Source organism: Drosophila busckii, chromosome 3L (assembly GCF_011750605.1).
Source record: "Drosophila busckii strain San Diego stock center, stock number 13000-0081.31 chromosome 3L, ASM1175060v1, whole genome shotgun sequence".
Classification (NCBI taxonomy): Eukaryota; Metazoa; Arthropoda; class Insecta; order Diptera; family Drosophilidae; genus Drosophila; species Drosophila busckii.
This window is the reverse complement of record NC_046606.1, coordinates 19,082,966-19,101,479: the sequence shown is the minus strand read 5'-3', so window position 1 is coordinate 19,101,479 and position 18,514 is coordinate 19,082,966. Positions and strand designations below refer to the sequence as shown.

Sequence of the window (18,514 nt, the reverse complement as noted above, 5' to 3'; positions counted from 1 at the left end):
CTTTTTAATTACAGGCTGATTTAATTTCAGGCCTCAAGATATTCTTAATATTCCCAGTGACGAAGAGCGAGACGCAACAAGCCAGGGCTATCTTCTATTTGGTAGACCGAGAAAAGGAGAGCTTTTTGTGGCGGTCGGGTGATCTCACCGAAAGCTTAGTTTGTCTGCTCAGCTGTAGATTTCGATATATTATTATTGCAACATTTAAACTAACGCTATTGGTTTTGTTTCTTTGTAGATGGACTTTGGTATTGTCACGAGCAGCCACCGTCTCTGAGCTTGAATTTTATGCACACAAGTAAGTTTCAGTTTGAATTTGTTTTTGAGCTTTTTTCACTCACTATTTTGTTTATACGCAGAGACGAGCTGCTACATCTCAACCCAAGCAGTTTATAATGGATCTGTTTCAGTACTTAAAGCATGCCTGTCAATATCTGCAACTCAGGTCAGGCAAACCAATTGCAGCGACGTCCAAAATGAGCACCGAAGCCGCTTCCTCTGACGCCGCCTAATCGTCCACAGCTGCAGAAACAACAGCAACGGCGGGGAAGCACCTCTGATGAAGTTCTCAACGTCTACAATCGCTCAAAAAGCCGCAAAAAGCTCCAGACAGATACACAGGCCGAACAGCAGCAGATAATATAACTTTTCCACCGATTTCTGGCCAACAATATTTTCCTGGATGAAAGAGCAACTTTTACATTTTGTCTATCTATTTTGTTGGAATTCCAGTGTTAAGGCTGTGGCTTTTGAAGTTGTCGCGTTGGTGTCCTTGCCGCCTGTGAAAATGAATGCTGTTCTGAGCCCTCGTCCACCATCATAGATTCACGCCCATCTAACCATGTCGTAAACAGCAAAGCCAGGCGCTCCAAAATGAGCATCAATACCTTGAGCACATCCAAATGCGAAGAGCCAAATTTGTCAAAAATTGAGCCGCAAGTATAGGACGGAGCACTAGTTCGATACCGATGAGTTTATATATGCTTGCTATGTCACAATCAAAGATTACATGATATTATTGGTGAGTAGTTAAACTTACAAGCAGTAGTTGTTAATAATTTCTTACGCTTTCATAGCTGATTGTCTGCATTGATTTTCTGCTGAAGCTGACAACATTCTTGGCACATATTTTAATCCACGCTAACGGGCAAAGGTATTAAATAGGCGTATACAATCATCTCAGGCAGTGTTCGGCTAATAAGCAGAGCACCTTCATACCCCTCTAAATAGTGCGCAACAAGTGCAGCTTTAACATAGAGTTGCAGGAGCATATGCGTCCTGGCTGCTGTTTGATCTGCAGCAGTGCGAGTCGCTTTGGCCCAAGTACGACTCATGGCACAAGTAGGTGGTGCGTGTGGATGAGAAGATACCCAACCATTTATGCCATGGCGGCGTTAATATAGATGTAGACTACTAATTATGACGTTTTATTGCGATCACCGATGTTCAGGCCACAGATGCGAAAAGATATTATTTAACATGAGAAGCACACAAGCACGAGCACATGCTGAAGCTCAAACAGCGTGACTTATTAGCCTGGAGCTATCCATCGGGCTCTAGAATCTTAGTCTTTGGCAAGGCAAGGAAACTGATTTAAGACGCAAGATGGCAAAATCTTCCCGTATTGTCTAGCGCTATGTTTGCTAATTGTTTGACATGACACAAAATTCAATCAATACATGGGAATTAACCGCTAAGAGACCACGTTTGTATTCTTGCTTGTTTTCATTTGCCAAAAATCTTGCTTTCTTGTTTTTCAATTATGGTTAAATTTAGATTAAAATTCATTAAAAATTATAAAAAATAGAAATATCAATAAACTTTAGTATTAAGATTAAAATCTTTAAAAAAAATTTGAAAAATATGAATATCAAATCTTAATACTGTAATAACTATATTAAATTTAATTTAAGTAACTTTTTAAATTTATATAAAAATTTTTTATATAAAGGGGTATCATCAAGTTGTGCAAATGTATGTAACAGGGAGAAGGAGGCTTGGCAGACCTAAAGTATATATATTCTTGATCAGAAAGACAACTTTGAGTGATTATGCCAGTCGTTGTTTGAGTGCGTGTTCTCAGAAACTATAAACTGAGACAACAAATTTGGTATGTAGGTGCTCCTATATCCAGGACATATCGCTTTTATTTTATTTTTTTATTTCCTCCCCCCTCCCCAGCAAAACGAAAAAAAAACGAGCCATTAAAAAATATTTTAAATTCTAAAATAAATCCCAAAAACGCCTGATCACGTTTTCGACCGATGCCGAAAATTTCTGAAAATTCGGATAAATAAATTAGGAATTGTTCACATTTTAATTTTCAATATAGACAGAGGGGTGCGCTTGCTGACGCACTGTATAAACGTCGCTGCCGACGCACGCGGCGGCTTCGCTGCTGACGCTACAGCGAAAACGAGCTGTGACGCGTTGGGTGTATGTGTGTATGTGTTTGTGAATGCATACGTGCATTTTCTGCGATGATCTAGTCAAAGTGTATTTGAAAGTTGGTTGCGCACAACTTTAATGCTTCCACTTGTTTTTCTTATGTGTGTATGGGTTTGTGAGTGTGCTTGTAGTAATACCCTAGAAAAAAAGTATCAAAAAAGTTGTCTGTGTTATGCGGAGAATTCACTTATTTTTATTATTATAAGCGTTATTTTTTACTTAAAAGTAAATATGAATAATACAAATATTTAAATTCATTATTATTAGTTATGTATTAAAATTACAAATTATTGATTGATATGAGTAACATTATAGCATGTATGTATATATCTTAAACAGATCTATACTAAGTATGGTGTCATAGTATTTAAATACTCTTCATGAATTGAAAAGATTTTCTAAGCATCAGCGCTTTTCAAATAATTACAAAAAAACAATTTAAGAAGTGTTTACTGATCACAGCTCCAATATATTTGTAGATAAACATATTATTATTTCCGTAATAACAAAACAAACAAATAAGTTTATTAACCTGAGCTATAAACAAGTTTCTACAATTACACCAGACAACGTCTAGATTTCATCAACAAAAACAACATTTCACGGGGTACAGCAGTGTGTCGTCATAGCCTCGTCTCGAGATAACTGAGAGATGTGAGAATGTTGGTCAAACACTTTCACAAGATGCGCTTCAATTGCGTTATGTTTGCCGGCAACGGATTCCCCGCACACAGTCGCACGTGCACACATGCATACAAACATAAATATGTAGACTCACACACGTGCGTTCTCTCGCTCAATAAATGCCTATTGTACAGTTGCAATTGTGAAATTCGAGAGCGAGAGCGGCAACGCCTCTGCTCTCTCCATACTTTGTTAACCAAGTGAGCTTGAATATAAAAGCAATAGTTGTTTACGAATATTGCTAATTTTGAGTTTCGAATGCCAAACATGTTTAAGGGGAGTGTGATCAAATGCACGTGTGCCCTGGCTGGTCCAGATATGTACAACCGATTCACTGAATATATGCTAGAATACCAAATCCAACTTTGAATTGTAAATAGTTGAATGCACCTCCCTCGTAACATGGGCGCACGCATTTATCAAATCATCGAGTAAACATGGCTAAAAATAGCAAAGCCCAAGAAGTAACACAGAGGTCACCTTGAGTGAAGCACAAAGTGGATAACCCAGTAAACGGGAAGTGGAGTCCAAAAAAACACTAAAGAGCCAGAGAACCGGCCTGAGCACTGAGCTCTCTTTCACAACGTTGTTTGGGCCATTTCATCATCCTTCCCATCGCTCCCGCTGTGCTTGCCGCTGCTGCTGCTGCTGCTGCCTATGCCAGCGGCGGCAGAGAGCGTGCTGCGTTAACTACAAAATCCAGCGGCAACGGAGAAATTCATATGAGTCTCTCAGGCACAAACAGTTCGTAAAGAGCGCGCAAACAGAACGGAACGTCGACGACCTCAACATACGAATAGAAGCGCCCAAAATTATATATCCAGTGAATTATATACATATAGTCCGCCAGCAAGTGAATATCATATAAAAAAGTAAGCAAACATTAAAAAAGTACAACTTACAACAAAAGCTGCCAATTATTAGTTAGGAGATGCTTTAAAGTGCATTCAACTTTACACACAGCTTAAGTGCTTGGTGGTGTTGGTGTATAAGTGTGAATAGCTCGCCCTTGGCCTTGCCCAAGTCGCTGCCGGGGTGAGGCGTGAGCTTAGGAAAATGCTTTCGCTTTCGTTTAAATTGGCGCATGCGTTGTATTTCCAGCTGTTCACAAATTTTGTACAATATTTGACTTTGAGAAAGGTCGTTCGCATTGAATGCTCTTTGCATTGCTTTTGGTTATACACTTGGCATACATTTTGGGCTAAAGCTGTATGCCGGCAACAAGTGGAATTGAGGTCATCGATTTGGGCTTGAAACGTTTATACAAATAGTTTACAATATATTAGTTATCATTCATACATTCAATTGTATAAGTTTACATCTAATTGCTTAATTGCTTCCACGCAACAACTCAACAGCTAACTAAATGAATAATCACAAAAAATATGAGCAAATACACTATATTTACAGTACAGTGAACAGTACAGATATGTATGACTTACATATATATTTTTAACTACAGCAAATCACAAAATTACAAACACACTTGTATTGAAAATGAATCCTAATTTCGCTTAACTTATTACGACTTATAAAGAATCTATACTGTATTTCTCATTTCTAAAGAATAGTCAGTTGTATTTGTATTATTAACCGCAGCTTTAGTTGAAATAACTCTTTTTAAAACTATTCACGCAAGCTCAACTGAGTAGTTGATTAACAGCTGTTGTACTGTTTTAATTAAAGCCAAGCGCATAATCAAATCCATAGTAAAAAGTCTAACTTTTGTCGAAACATAAATCAGAGCAGTGCGTCATTGAAAATAATATAAATAAAACAAATGGGTGATAAATTCAACAATACAAAATATTAACTCATTTCTTTTCAACCAAAGAATTAATATTATACATATTTTTAAAGCATGTTTGCATTTCCCATTGCATAATCTTATTATTTAATATAGCGTTTTATACAAATTGAGTCACTACACTGAGTTTACCAAAATGCATTAACCCGCAATGGAGTATAAACATTTCAATTCATAAATATTGACAGTCAACAATTTGCTATTTTGTTGATAAGATAGAAGAATAAACATTAAATTGCGAATTGTTTTACTTTATCTATATTCAACACGCAGATAAAAATTAATGTTTACTGTATGTAATATAGTTATATATATTTATCTTTTTCGCCAAACTGGAAAGCAAAAAGACCATAAATTTTTGTCGAAGGTTTAACTGATAAAAACGCTCATCAGAGGTTAATTAGGCTTGGAAGAACTGAAAACAGTGCCAAATTGAATTTGAATGACATGTGTAAATTGCGTGTAAATTACCTCACTCGGGGTCCGCTCATATAAATATATGGGACCAGTACTGCAAATGAAAACTATTTCCATTTTTTTCGGCAATGTTGCGTAGAAGTGTTTTTTCAGCATGCTGTGTGCTAAGCAGTAGTTGTGAGATTTTTATAAATATGACCTTCGTGAAGGTTAAGCAACGGCGGTCTATAGGTACACAGGGTCTGTGTATGTGAGTGTCCCACACAATTTCATCACTTCAGTTGACATTAAGTAATTAAGTCCCACTGTGCACAGCTGTTAGGCATTAATTAGCTTAGCACGTGCTACAACGATCAGCTCTTTACGTTTGTATTTATGTGTGTCACAGCTGATGATTAATTCAAAATCTCTCCCCATTTTCTTGCTCTTTTAGCAATGGCCACCATAAAAGACTCTCTATTGGCTCCAGTTGCCGAGGTGCTGCCAAGCTCTGGCAATAAGGTCACCATTGTGGGCATTGGTATGGTCGGCATGGCCAGCGCCTTCAGTATTCTGGCCCAGGGCATCACCAAAGAGGTATGCCTCATCGATGTCTGCGCCGACAAGCTGCAGGGCGAGCTCATGGATCTGCAGCATGGCTCCAGTTTCCTCAGGAATCCCCATATCACGGCCAGTACTGACTACGCCATCTCGGCCAATTCGCGCCTCTGCATTGTCACCGCCGGAGTGCGCCAGAAGGAGGGCGAGTCCCGCCTCTCGTTGGTGCAGCGCAACACTGACATTCTCAAGCACATCATCCCCAAGCTGGTGGAGGTAAGTTCAGATAATGGAGCTCTGCTTAGAAGAAAACTTTACATGCGAATTGTTTTGGAACACAGTACAGTCCCGATACCATTTTGATGATGGTCTCTAATCCAGTGGATATTATGACCTATGTGGCCTGGAAGCTGTCGGGCCTGCCCAAGAACCGCGTCATTGGCAGCGGCACCAACTTGGACTCCTCCCGCTTCCGCTTTGTCATGTCGCAGCGTCTTGGAGTTGCACCCACTTCCTGTCACGGCTGGATCATTGGCGAGCACGGCGACAGTTCGGTGCCCGTCTGGTCCGGCGTCAACATTGCCGGCGTGCGTCTGCGTGAGCTGAACCCCAAGCTGGGCACCAGCGAAGATCCCGAGAAGTGGAACGAGCTGCACAAGCAGGTCGTCGACTCGGCCTACGAAGTCATTAAGCTAAAGGGCTACACCTCCTGGGCTATTGGCCTCAGCACAGCCTCCTTGGCCGCTTCCATCTTGCGCAACACAAGCAGCGTAGCCGCCGTCTCCACATCCGTCATGGTAAGTTCACTACGATGCAAGCTTCTAAGGCGGCTAACGAGACATTTGATTTGCAGGGTGAACATGGAATTGATAAGGATGTGTTCTTGTCCCTGCCGTGTGTGCTGAACGCCAACGGCGTCACCTCGGTGGTCAAGCAGATTCTTACCGACACCGAAATCGAGCAGCTGCAGAAGTCTGCCAACATCATGGCCGAGGTACAGGAGGGCTTGAAGTTCTAAACACTAATTTGTTAGAGCAAAGCGAGCTAATCTTATTGTTAGTCCAATTGTAAGAGCAACAGGGGTGCATCAATATGCAGTGAGAGTATTTATCACAGATCCCAACGTTTTTATTAATAGTGCATTTCTCACAAGATTTTTATTTTAAAATATTTGTGTTCGTAAATAAATTGAAAGTGCTTAAGTTTTATTTTTAAACCAGAAGTTTTTGATTTATTTTCGTTTCAAGAAACTATTGTTAAAATTAAAGGAAACTCTGGATCCATAAACAAGAGTTCAAAAACAACGCTAGCTACCTCAGAGCGTAATTTATGAAATAATAAGGAAAGCACAGTAGTCGCTCGCTAAGCAGTTTCGAATCGAAGCAGTTTAGCAAATCGAGTGTCCACTGTACGTGTATGCTTAAGTAGTAGAATTTTGAGCATTTATTATATTACTAATGAACGAATATTCAATGCACACAGCTAAACATATGGCACACACAATTACCTGTATCGATATGTAATCAAATCACGAGTAAAAGAGACAAAAATCTTTACTGGCTTTTCTTATCATTGAGTGAGGCAAAAACGTCTGTAGATAGAGATGCTCTATCGTTAATTTCGGCGAAACGTGCAGTGCAGACGGCGAGCAGACTGACCAGACTGAGCTGCTGTAATCAAACCCCACTCGCATTGAGCCAAGACTCGAACGTGCTGTGGTCAAGCCAAGATAAGCGCTGGCGTTGGGGCTGCTATTGATAAGCAGCGCTGGCTTGGCCATAAAAGACACTCGACGCTGGCCAAAGATTGTCAAATAGTCAAGTAACCATGAAACGCGTAGGCGCCACAATCAGAATCAGCAGCTGGCCAAGCAATCTACTATTGCTGCTATGCCTGGCAGCTCCAACACTCGCAGCAACGGGCATCGATCGCATACAAGAGCACAATCTGCAGCTCTTGTCAGAGCAACTGAATCGCGGCTGGCGCGCCTTTTGTGAGTCGTTCCCTCAGCTAATTTTGATTCAGTCCTGATATTGGAATTTTCCTTTAGGCGATGCACCCGTTGATGAGGGCGTCATGTGTCTCTTTGAGGGCATCAGTCCGAGCGATGCGCGCTTGCATGTGATGACCATCACCAATCAGAGCGTGGAGCTGCCCATCAAGTCCATACCAGAGCTGCGCGACTTTGACATCGATCCTCTGCGCAAGACATTGCTCTATGTAAACGCCTTCCATTCAGCGGACAGCATCTTTAGTGTGCAGGAGCACCTGACGCTGTTGCGCACCACACGGCGCGATCTCAACATCATTGTCGTTGACTTTGCCAGCAATGTGGCGCAGCTCTACTATGCGGTGCGCCATCACCTCTCCGTGCATGGCTACTCCATCTACAAGTTGCTGAGCGCACTCACGGACGCCGGCATTGAAGCTGGAGATATTACGCTGGCGGGACACTCGGTGGGAGCCAATATAGCTGCCCTGGGCGCCGATTTGTTCTCCAAAAGCAGCAGACGACTGGTGGGTCAACTGATTGCCATTGATCCGGCCACTATGTGTCGCACCACAGATATTCTGGTCAGGCAGAGCGTCGCGGCTCGTGTTGTGGTGGTGCATGGCGAGGGTGATGTGTTTGGCGTGCGCGTGCCTTTGGGCCATGTCGACATCTATCCGAATGGGATTGGTTACTTCCCACGCAAGAAACTGCAACCGGGCTGTGAGACTAAGATCTGCAGTCACATGTATCCGTTTGTGCTGTTTATGGAAGCGCTTATCGAGGGAGTCATGATACCCGCCACCAAGTGTGAGAGCTGGGCCAAGTTCCGCCAGGGCGACTGCAGTTACCAGAACACCTTAAACATTGGTCTCATCTACCCGCCCGATGCCAAGGGATTGTACTTCTGCATGACTCAATCAAATCCACCATTTACATACATGGAGCACGGTCTCAGGTACAAGGCGAAGCGGCCTGAGCCCTCCAATTCGCTGGCGGAGCAACCGGCGAGAGATTAGTACAAATATTGTTTAGTTAGGAATATTGTTTAATTCTTGTTATTAGTTTTATTTAAATCAAATATAAATCAAAGTTATTTAATTGTAACCGCTTAACAATTAACGCTTAACGAAATTTAAAAAGAAATGCGGCAGTAAAAATCATTTTAGTATCATTGTTTTGGATATACATATGTATGTATGTATATATATTTATATATTATATTATACACAGAACACAGTATAAAAAAATGTTACTACATTCAGTCAAGAAAAAAAAAAAACAATTTAACATCACAAATACGAAACTGAATAAATTCTTCTCCGATTTAATTGCAAGGATCGCATTATATTTAATATTAGTTCTAAAGGCTCTTAATATTATATTCTTTATGTTTGCATGTTTTATGCTACTTTGCTGTTTTAGCAGTAAGTAGGATGTCCTGTTACTGCTGCTGCTGCTGCCCGCCCGCCCTCAGCTTGTCCTGCTCTCTGGCTTTTGTTTTTGCCTAAGTCGTTTGCATGTCCTGCAGATTGTGTCATACTCAGCTTAGACGATCTCTGTACATTGCGTTGCATTTCTCACGCCTTATACTTGTTTCTGATTTCATCTAACGATAGCTTAAATCTTACACCCAGAGCAACGTGTTTGGATTTTCACTTGCGATTGAAATCTAGTCCAAACAGCTTTCCAGCTAAAAGTGTTGTCAATGTTTAGTTTATGTTTGTCACACTCAGATCCTTTTTGCAGTTTGCAATTGATAATTATCAGTTGTATTTACAGCGGTAACTTGCTTTGATTAGATTAGCACTTCAGACCTGTTGAGCCGGAAGCAGCAGGAAGTCGGTAAAATGCATTGATAATTGACTAGCCAAGAATATAAAATTACAACCAACAGCAAATGAAGGCTGCTTAGTGTTAACTTAAATATTCAAAGGTAATGAATATAACACCTAATATAACATAAAATACCCAACACAAAAAAATTAAAATCTCTGAATTTATATTATTCATGTTTGGTTATTACCATTTTGAATTTGTCATTTAGACTCCAAGTATTAATAACAATTTTAGAAAATCCTTAATTGTAAGTGATTTTAATTTAGCAATTTTAATATTATCAAACAGGTTTTTTTTTTTAATTTTCAACCAGAGTTCAATAACCGATCCCCCCATCAATTGCTGATCACATCAAAAGGCTCTTTTAGCGTGGGAAGTGATAGGGAAAGGCAAGTACTTGTAGTTAGAGTTTCAAGGATACATGGCTGGTTGAAATTGAATACTCAATCCAAAAGCAATTCTAAGCATATTATATATGCTGTGACGGCACCTGATGCGCCAAGTCCACATAACAATTGATGCCACACTTGAACCTGTGCAAAATAGCAGTTATGAGGGCGCTAGACAAATGATTATACACTCTATCTAATCATGCGGGAAACTCTGAGGCTGAGGTTGAATAAATAGCAAAATATATTGAATTAACTTCCACGAAATGTTCTTTTCAGTGAAAAGAGAATTTAATGAACCGTTGGCAAATAGAAAGGGGTTTCGATTGAAACGAACAAGTGAAAGAGTTTTGCTATCAAGCCAAATCAACTAAATCTGGAATTTGTCTATGCAATACGCAATATGTTTTGTATTTCTATTTTTTTTTTTTTTAAACAGACCCTCATCAAGTGCTTTAAATGCCTGCTAAATGAATGAAAGCAGCTTGTCTTATCAATTTTTAGCATCAGGCGTAGGACACAATAGACAAAGATTCGGTCGAGCGACTACCAAAGAAGCGATCCAACTTGTCAACATTTATAAAATAGAAATGCTAACTCAATAAAGATTGCATTTGATAAGCAATTTATTCTAGCAGTGCTATGTGCTATGAATTAATTTAAGCTTTAACTTATAATTAATGCATAGCCATGACTTTGGCTGCACTTAACTGTTGAAAGAAACATTGATTGACGGCATTTTGATTTCAATTTCAATTTCAGTTTATTCGAATAAATGTATGTGCGGATCATATGACAGAAGATGAAAGATATGCGAGATCAACATGTAATCTTTGGCATAAATACGTATGAAACGCTTAACAAAATGACAACAGCGACATCAGCACAATAGACGCTGATGTAGATGAAGGCGAAGGAGCAGCAATGAACGCACGTTGAATGCACGCTATACAAAATTTCATGCTAATTGCTCTCTGCACAATTAGTTCTGCTCCATATATGAGCATAACTCTCTCTTTTACACTCATTGCAGTTGGATTTAGGTCTCTTTAGGGGCTTGACATGCAATGATTTGCATTTCCTTTTGTCGTCCTGTACGTCGAAGAATATAAAATGAATTAAACTCTGCAATTGGACTTCATTTGGCGCCATCTATTGTCTGGCAGCGTAAGTACAGCTTTTCTGTCGCTAACAGATTTCGAGCATGTAAACAGCAAAATAATAACATTTTCTGTTAAGACTGTGGTGCCACAGCGAAACACATTGTCTAACACTGTTATTGGGCGGCGGCATATTTTGAAATGAGATAACAGAGAATATATTTATTTCGTATACGTATGAGATTTTCGATTATAAATTGATTTGATAGTTGCATTGCCGCTAATTTAAATATGTTAAATGAAATATATCAAATGACAGCTGTGCGCGCTAAATTTAAGTTCGAAAAAGGTTTTTTTGTGTAAAGAAAGGCAATAAATTTATCAAAGATATAGTAAAATAAAATCTCATTACAAAACATAATTATTATAAGACACAATTTTAGAATGGCAACAACTACATGTTATTATGATATTGCAGATTATTTAAACATTATTAAATACATAATACTTAAGGTTAAGCCAAAAATGTTTCGTTTACGTTAAACAAAAACCCAGTTCGTTACCTTTAGATATGTAATTATATAATTTATGTAATGTAATTTTTGAAGTAAAGATTAGCCAATAAAATTAAATGACCGAATTACCAATCAACAACATTGCAATACCTTCAATAATAAAACAGGTAAGTGCGTGTCTGATCTTTACATATTACATTCTTGCACTGAGGAGCAAATAAACAAGCTTACACACACCCACACACAATTTTCCATTGTCCTTAGCAGCCATAAAAAGTTTTAATGAGGCGTTAAATGGCTGTGAAACAACAAACAAAGCAGTCAAAATGAGAAATACTCCACTCCGAGGTAAACGCATGTACTTTGTGTAAAAAAAAACGTATTTCCCAATTTAAAATTAAAAACAGTACTTAAGGTAATTTGAAATTCATTGGTTTTTTTTTTGTCGCTCTGAGCTATACATATCTCTCGGCATGCCGAACGTATACGCAATCTTTTGATGTGCAAATATGTCAAAAGAAAATAATATTAATTAGAAAAAAAATGTTACCACAATCTAATAATTCATATGCCTTCTAAATTTACATAAGTGTCTTGAAAGCAGTTTATTGTTTGTCCTTTTAACAGTTTCTGGGGCTTTTGAGCTGCGAAGGTGAAAGTTGTGCTCGGCATAACTTTTTAAGCTTTGTAAGTTAAATACTAAGCTGCATATCAGCAGGTAAACAACTAAGAAAGTAAAATTGGGCTTTTATAATCAGCAGATGTAAGTATTGTAAGTCATAAGTTAGAAACAGAAACTTTAAAATTGTAATTAGGAAATGAGTTCTCATTAAAAAAATAAAATATGTAGATTCCTAGTAAAACAATTGGATTGTTTCTGCGGAAAATGCAAATTGCGTTGTATAATTGCATAACATAATTCCCAAGTTTTTTCTTTAGCTTCATTAAGCGAGTCTGTCATCTTTATACAATTAAACATCCTAATGATGTTAAATCTAGACAACGTTAAGTCTTTCGCCACACGAGCAGCAATTAGAGGTTAAAAGTCAGCATCATCGTTGTTTTAGAAACTGTAACTAAAGTTGAAGCTCATGGTGAAGCTACTAAAAGCATTATCATTATCAACATTGAGGCACTTGCTGCAATTATGGCGCTAATTGAATTTCTAAATGAATATAATGAGTCAACAGAAACAACAACAAGAGCACTGGATGAAAGATGCCCTAGCGCACAACGTTGAGCGTTATAACAAATAAACAAAATGAGCTCCAATAGACGACTTTACATTGCTCTTTAATTCCAGTTCAGATCTTAGTTGCTTTTAAGATAAATCTGCAGTTGACAGCTTTTTTTTAGCTTATTTACAAATGTTGCTGAACTTCATATGAAAGCTAATATGCTCAACAAATCATATTCAGATTAAGGAATGCTCTGCAGTACGCTCATGAGGTAAAGCCGCGAATGAGAAGGACATAGTCTTGTGTAATTAGGTTAAACACACACGTGGCTCTTAACGTGCAGCTGTATGTGTGTATATGGCCAGACTCGAGATAAAACTGCGAAAGTGAGGTGAGAAAATGAAATAAAACATCCAGTGGTTGGCGGCTAAAATAAAAACGACACGTAATTTGCACATTTAGCCACACGACAGCGAGAAAAATTACACAACACAACTAAGTTACGTAGCCATATTCAGGCCCAGTGGTAGTCCCATACCCGTATCTACACTAAGCACTCAAGAGTCATACGCTGGCAACCGTTTGGCTGCTGTTTTTGCTCTAACCGGACATTCCAGCATATGGTCAGGATAATTATCCTGCTGCCTCACACACACATACACACACACACACACACACACATACACAAGTGGCTCAGCTTACACTCGCCCTCAATGTTTTACTAGAAGCTGATGTTTATCGATGTGCTTATGACGCCAGTTGCCAGAAACAGATGAACTCTTTATTTTCGCAGTTGCTTAATGGCCACAGGCAAAGTTGATTAAATAATAAAAGTCGTCGGGCTCATTAGCTCATTACTGAAATGTGAAATGTCAAGTTGATAAGCTAAACTTGTGCTGTGCAAATTCCTATTTGAGTATAAAACATAAATGTTAATCCTTTGCTATAGGGCATACAACTGCGAGCGCGAATAAAATATAAGCTGAAACTTTTAATTAAGAGAAGAGTTTTTGTGTGCTGTTCTAGCGCCCCGAGTGCGTACAAAATGAACAAATAAGCGTATAAATTATGCGACACACCAGTGACAAACAACAGCAGCAGAAGCAGCAGGAATAAGAGCGGACATATTGAGACTCTGGGGCAAGCAGCGCCAGTCAGTCAGTCAGTCAGCCAGCTAGCTAGCGGTAACGGCGGGCACCAAAGAAATATGAGCGCCAAACTACAACAATGTGCCACAATGGGAGCTCAGCAGCGAACGGCACCATTGCAGCTGCTGTCATTGTCATTGATGTTCCCGGCCAAGCCTCGAACACTAAGCGCGCTCCATACTCCGGAGACCGCAGACCGCAGTTCGTTGTCCACAATTCCTATGCTGTAGTCTGAGCTGAGCTGTGTTCAAATGGCTAGCTTCGGGTTACATTGCCTTTAAACTGCAGTGAGTGTTGTGAGGCAGTCGTTGGTCAAACACGACACTTGACAAAGGCACAGAAATCAGTGGCGCCAGCCTCTGTGGCGTACGCGTCGTATGCTTAATACTAAGAAGCCGGGCGGTCATTAGCCCAGTTACCTGTCTTGCCATAAAAGCCATTACGTTTGGGCCATGACTATCGGTGCGATAAGACGGCACTTTATGCTCGATACTCCCGTATTCCGCGAGAGTTTAACGAGAAGCGTTAATAAATGTGCAGACAGCTTCAGCTCTAGAAGCAGCTTTAGGTTGTTCTCGCTTTGCTTGCAGTAAGTGCAAAAGCTTTCTTGTTGCCTGCCCATAAAACTGTCTAAAGTATAAGGCAAGACCACAAGCACAGAAACCGCTGTCTAAAGACCAAATGCTATTGTTATTGTTGGCTTGGCTAATAAAAACAGCCACTTGCTTTACTGCAAATTGTTGGTCAAAAGAGCTGCACTTGCCACAAGGTATTTTATTATGATTTCCCTATTCGTTGCCCGAACTGCGCCCAACCATTTTTCAAGACTTTAAAACAATTCGTTCACCAAGTGCTCAGGGCTCACGTACCTTGTTAGAAACATTAATATCCGATTTGGCAGTATTGCGTATGGCCGTCAATAGTTTGCAGACTTTTCTCCATTTTTGGCAATTACGTGAGCTGTCGCACTCTAAGTTTATGCCACCGAGCCATTGCCATCCAATGCCTATGAACAAAAATACCAACGGACACATATGGAAAAAATAGCTAAAAAGTATTTCAGGAGAGTTCCTAAACACTAAGAGAATCAGAAGGGGTATCGCAGCTAACAGCTTACGTGTAACATAAGTATTGGCAAATTGGGATATTTCAGGCTAGGTTAACATATTTGGTATTGGAAGAGCTTATAACCATAAATCTAACATAAAGTTAAAGTTCATATACCATATTCTACCAATAAATGCATTCAAACAATAATATAATAATATTATAAAAATTTTTATTTATATATATACTTTGACTCGAGTCAACCAATCAATCGAGCTAAGATTTTAAGATATGTATACATTTTTGTCAGTAAAAAAAAGGAGAAAATTAAAATAAGTTGAAATTAAAATTAGCTTTTTTAATAATAACTCTAACATTTTAAAATTGATAACAAACTTTAATGAAAATATTAAAAAGTTGTTTGCCGTCATACTTGGAATGATTGCAAAGCTGTGTGACAAAGTCAAATTATTATTAATATACCACAGACTCCATACACCTAGCATCCAGAACACCGTGTTCCTTTTTATAAAGGGAATATGCATATTGTGTGCGTGGACCATGCTTTGCATATAAATGACCCACATATGTATGTATGAATGGTTGACGTTACCTTGGCCCACATCTACATATGCACCCACGCCTAGACACACACATACGAGCATATATATTTAGATATAGAGCAGCTGTCTTATTGCAAATTATTTTTTGTTCGCTGCTTTTGAGAATTTCAATTTGAGCGTTCCCTGATGTTGGGCCACTTTAAGTGTCATTTTTTCAGGTTTTAGTTACATTGAAAATTTAGCTGTCGCTGCTGAGATCCGCTTTGTATATGCCACACTTTGCTGCAGGCCCAGCCCTTGCCCCAGAGCGATATCGGGCACAGCTGCACTCTATCTTCATAAACGTCGTGGCAAATTTACATAAATTCGCTAAGATCCAGCAATCAATAAACGCACATAAATTCACCGCTATCCATTTTGTCAGGACCCAAACGAATTTCGCAAGGAAGTTTTCTTTGTTTGCACTTACCCCGTAGTCCTTTTGTCGTTCAACTTGTCGAGCATAATTTATTTGTCATTAAACAAGAAATGAAACATTTGGACTCGTAAATTATGAAAGAGCCGGGCCTGAAAGCACCGAAGCAGCTTATGCTTATTTGTATGTGGTATTCGTCTGAGTTTCGGGCAACAGTTGTGGTATTTTTTTCCAATTAACCAAGCTCCGTAACTCTCCGACCCCAAACGTCAGAAATGTCAGGCACAAGTTAAAATCAGCATTGCCTTTGTAACAAATCAAATCTGAGTGAATGCGAATGAGAATCAAAAGACTTGTGTGGCACACATGTCTATATATATATATATTCATGTATACGTCTGTCTGAACGGGACAAATGGGAGAGAGGAAGGTCGTCTGTATAGGCTTGGGCGTGAGCACAGCAAGATCAAGTAAAATTAAATGTTTCAATGAATAAATTAAGTACTAAAAATAAATCTCAGCACATCAGTGGAAAAATATGCGCCAAAGGTCAGTGTCGAGCTCATCAAAAATTTGAAATCTGAGAAATTAATTTTCATCAGTTTTTACATTTTTCAAAGCGAAGATGCCAATAATTTGGAATGCAAAACAACTTTACGAAATTCATTCATCTAATCATAAATCAATACGCTAACTTTCATATTAAAGCAGATATCTCATCAGCCAAAGTAAGAAAAAGTCGAAGTCATATTTCAGCCGCTTTAACTGCTTGAAACGTTGTGCAAATAGTCTTGGCTAAACAGTAACACATGTAAATTAGCGTTGATTTACCAGCAGCTACAAGCCAAAGCAATGAGTTTCTCCTAACTTGCCTTGCCTTTTTTGACGAAAGCCTCGCAGGCTCATGCGGCGTATGCGCAACTTGGATTTACTTTACAATGTCAACAGTGTTAGCGGCTGTACGCGTGGTTTGATTGGCTGCTCCTCATATGAAGCACTCACACTCACGCTCACCACATAACACAGAGACAACAATTCAGTCGCCATGAAACCGAGTTATGCCTGCAGAGTAAATAAAAACACGCAACAGCAGCATCGAGACGATGGTTAAACATTTTTTACACAATTCGTTGAAAGCTTGCTTTAAGGATGAACAGGTTCACTCAACCTAACAGCTACAGCCCAGGTGGCAAACGGCCTTTGTTTATGGCCGTATAAGAATATGCATACACGAATATGTAGCATACATATGCGTGAGTAAGAATCGCAAGCAGCCACTATTCACTTTACCTTGCGCCCCCCATAAAATGTGTCATGTGCTTAAAAAGTGAGGAAACGTGCGCACTTAAGCGGAGGACTACCAACGGCAACAGTACCAGGATCCGCCTGATAGCCTGACAAGAAGTTGGAAATGAGCTCAAGTGCCCTGGAGTAGAGTGGTGGAGTTAGGTAAAAGTGAGTGGGAAGAGTGTTGTGTCAACGAGCCTTAATAAATAAATCGCAGCTGCATCGCTTGAGAAAGTCGTTGCCGTTGGCCTTGTTGACAATGGCCCCCATCGTCATCTGATTTCCTATGGAGCCCAAAAATGTACATATAATAAAATCGGATAAGTTGCCAGAAAGTATAAGACATTCGACTAGCATATACCTTATGAACGGATATAGTTATAATCATATGACGAGCACATACCTTATTATCTCGAGGCAAGAAGTACAATTAAGTGGCAGCATTGCGAATGCCCGCGGCATGAAGCACATGTAAAGTGACAAGTGAATACATGAGAATCTTATTGTATTTTAAGCAGAACTAAACATTCATTTAAAGTCACAAATTAATTAAGCACTGCTAGTGGACAGGGTATATATTTTGACAACAAGAGTGACAGGGATTAACTCGAGTCGTTTGGCTAAAATAAAAACATGCTGAAAGCACTCAGATCGGAAAAACACTCAATTCAGTTGCTCAAAGTACTCAACTCAACTCAAATGGCGATGTTTTTGAAAGCGACTGAGTATGTGCTCATAGTATCTACGAAATATTTAATTCAATGTGTATTTAACAATATTGTCAAAGTTAACGAATGTTATTAAGTTGGTTGTCATAGTCATAAAGCAAACAATTGTATAAACTATTCTAATTGAATTACCAAATTATTAAGGATCTTAGCTGGCGGCAATAGCGCTGAGAGAGTAAAAGTAAGCATAGATTGCACATACTCTGCAATAGCAACAAGCGTATTTGTTAGGCACGAGCGCTTATCAGCAACTAACCTGTTGGTTGACGTTGATGTCGACGTCGTCGCGTTGATGGCACTTTCTCTGTCGCTGTCGCTGTTGCTGCCGCTGTCGTGTTAGCCGTGCCTTTCTTCGTTGCAGACAGCGCCTAAATCGTGAGCGAAGACGACGTGCCGATTCAGTTGCTTGTGTTCTTTCGTTG

The 18,514-nt window shown here is 39.3% G+C and overlaps 2 protein-coding genes and 1 long non-coding RNA gene across 3 annotated transcripts; all 3 read left to right on the top strand.

The window, feature by feature from the left end:
* Positions 1–209: 209 nt before the first annotated feature.
* Positions 210–1,730, top strand: LOC108599115. Its single transcript, XR_001915118.1, has 3 exons — positions 210–298; positions 360–1,021; positions 1,077–1,730. It is a non-coding gene; the product is annotated as an uncharacterized LOC108599115 (long non-coding RNA).
* A 2,127-nt stretch (positions 1,731–3,857) lies between these two features.
* LOC108598737 (L-lactate dehydrogenase) lies at positions 3,858–7,109 on the top strand. The gene is made up of 4 exons (XM_017985470.2): positions 3,858–4,004; positions 5,790–6,169; positions 6,235–6,690; positions 6,747–7,109. Exons 2-4 carry the CDS (start codon positions 5,792–5,794, stop codon positions 6,909–6,911), a joined length of 999 nt encoding a protein of 332 aa, XP_017840959.1. The 5' UTR covers positions 3,858–4,004; positions 5,790–5,791; the 3' UTR covers positions 6,912–7,109.
* Positions 7,110–7,720: 611 nt separating this feature from the next.
* LOC108598338 (lipase member H) lies at positions 7,721–8,902 on the top strand. Its single transcript, XM_017984956.1, has 2 exons — positions 7,721–7,886; positions 7,944–8,902. The coding sequence occupies exons 1-2, from the start codon at positions 7,721–7,723 to the stop codon at positions 8,900–8,902; spliced, it is 1,125 nt and encodes a 374-aa protein (XP_017840445.1).
* Positions 8,903–18,514: the final 9,612 nt, after the last annotated feature.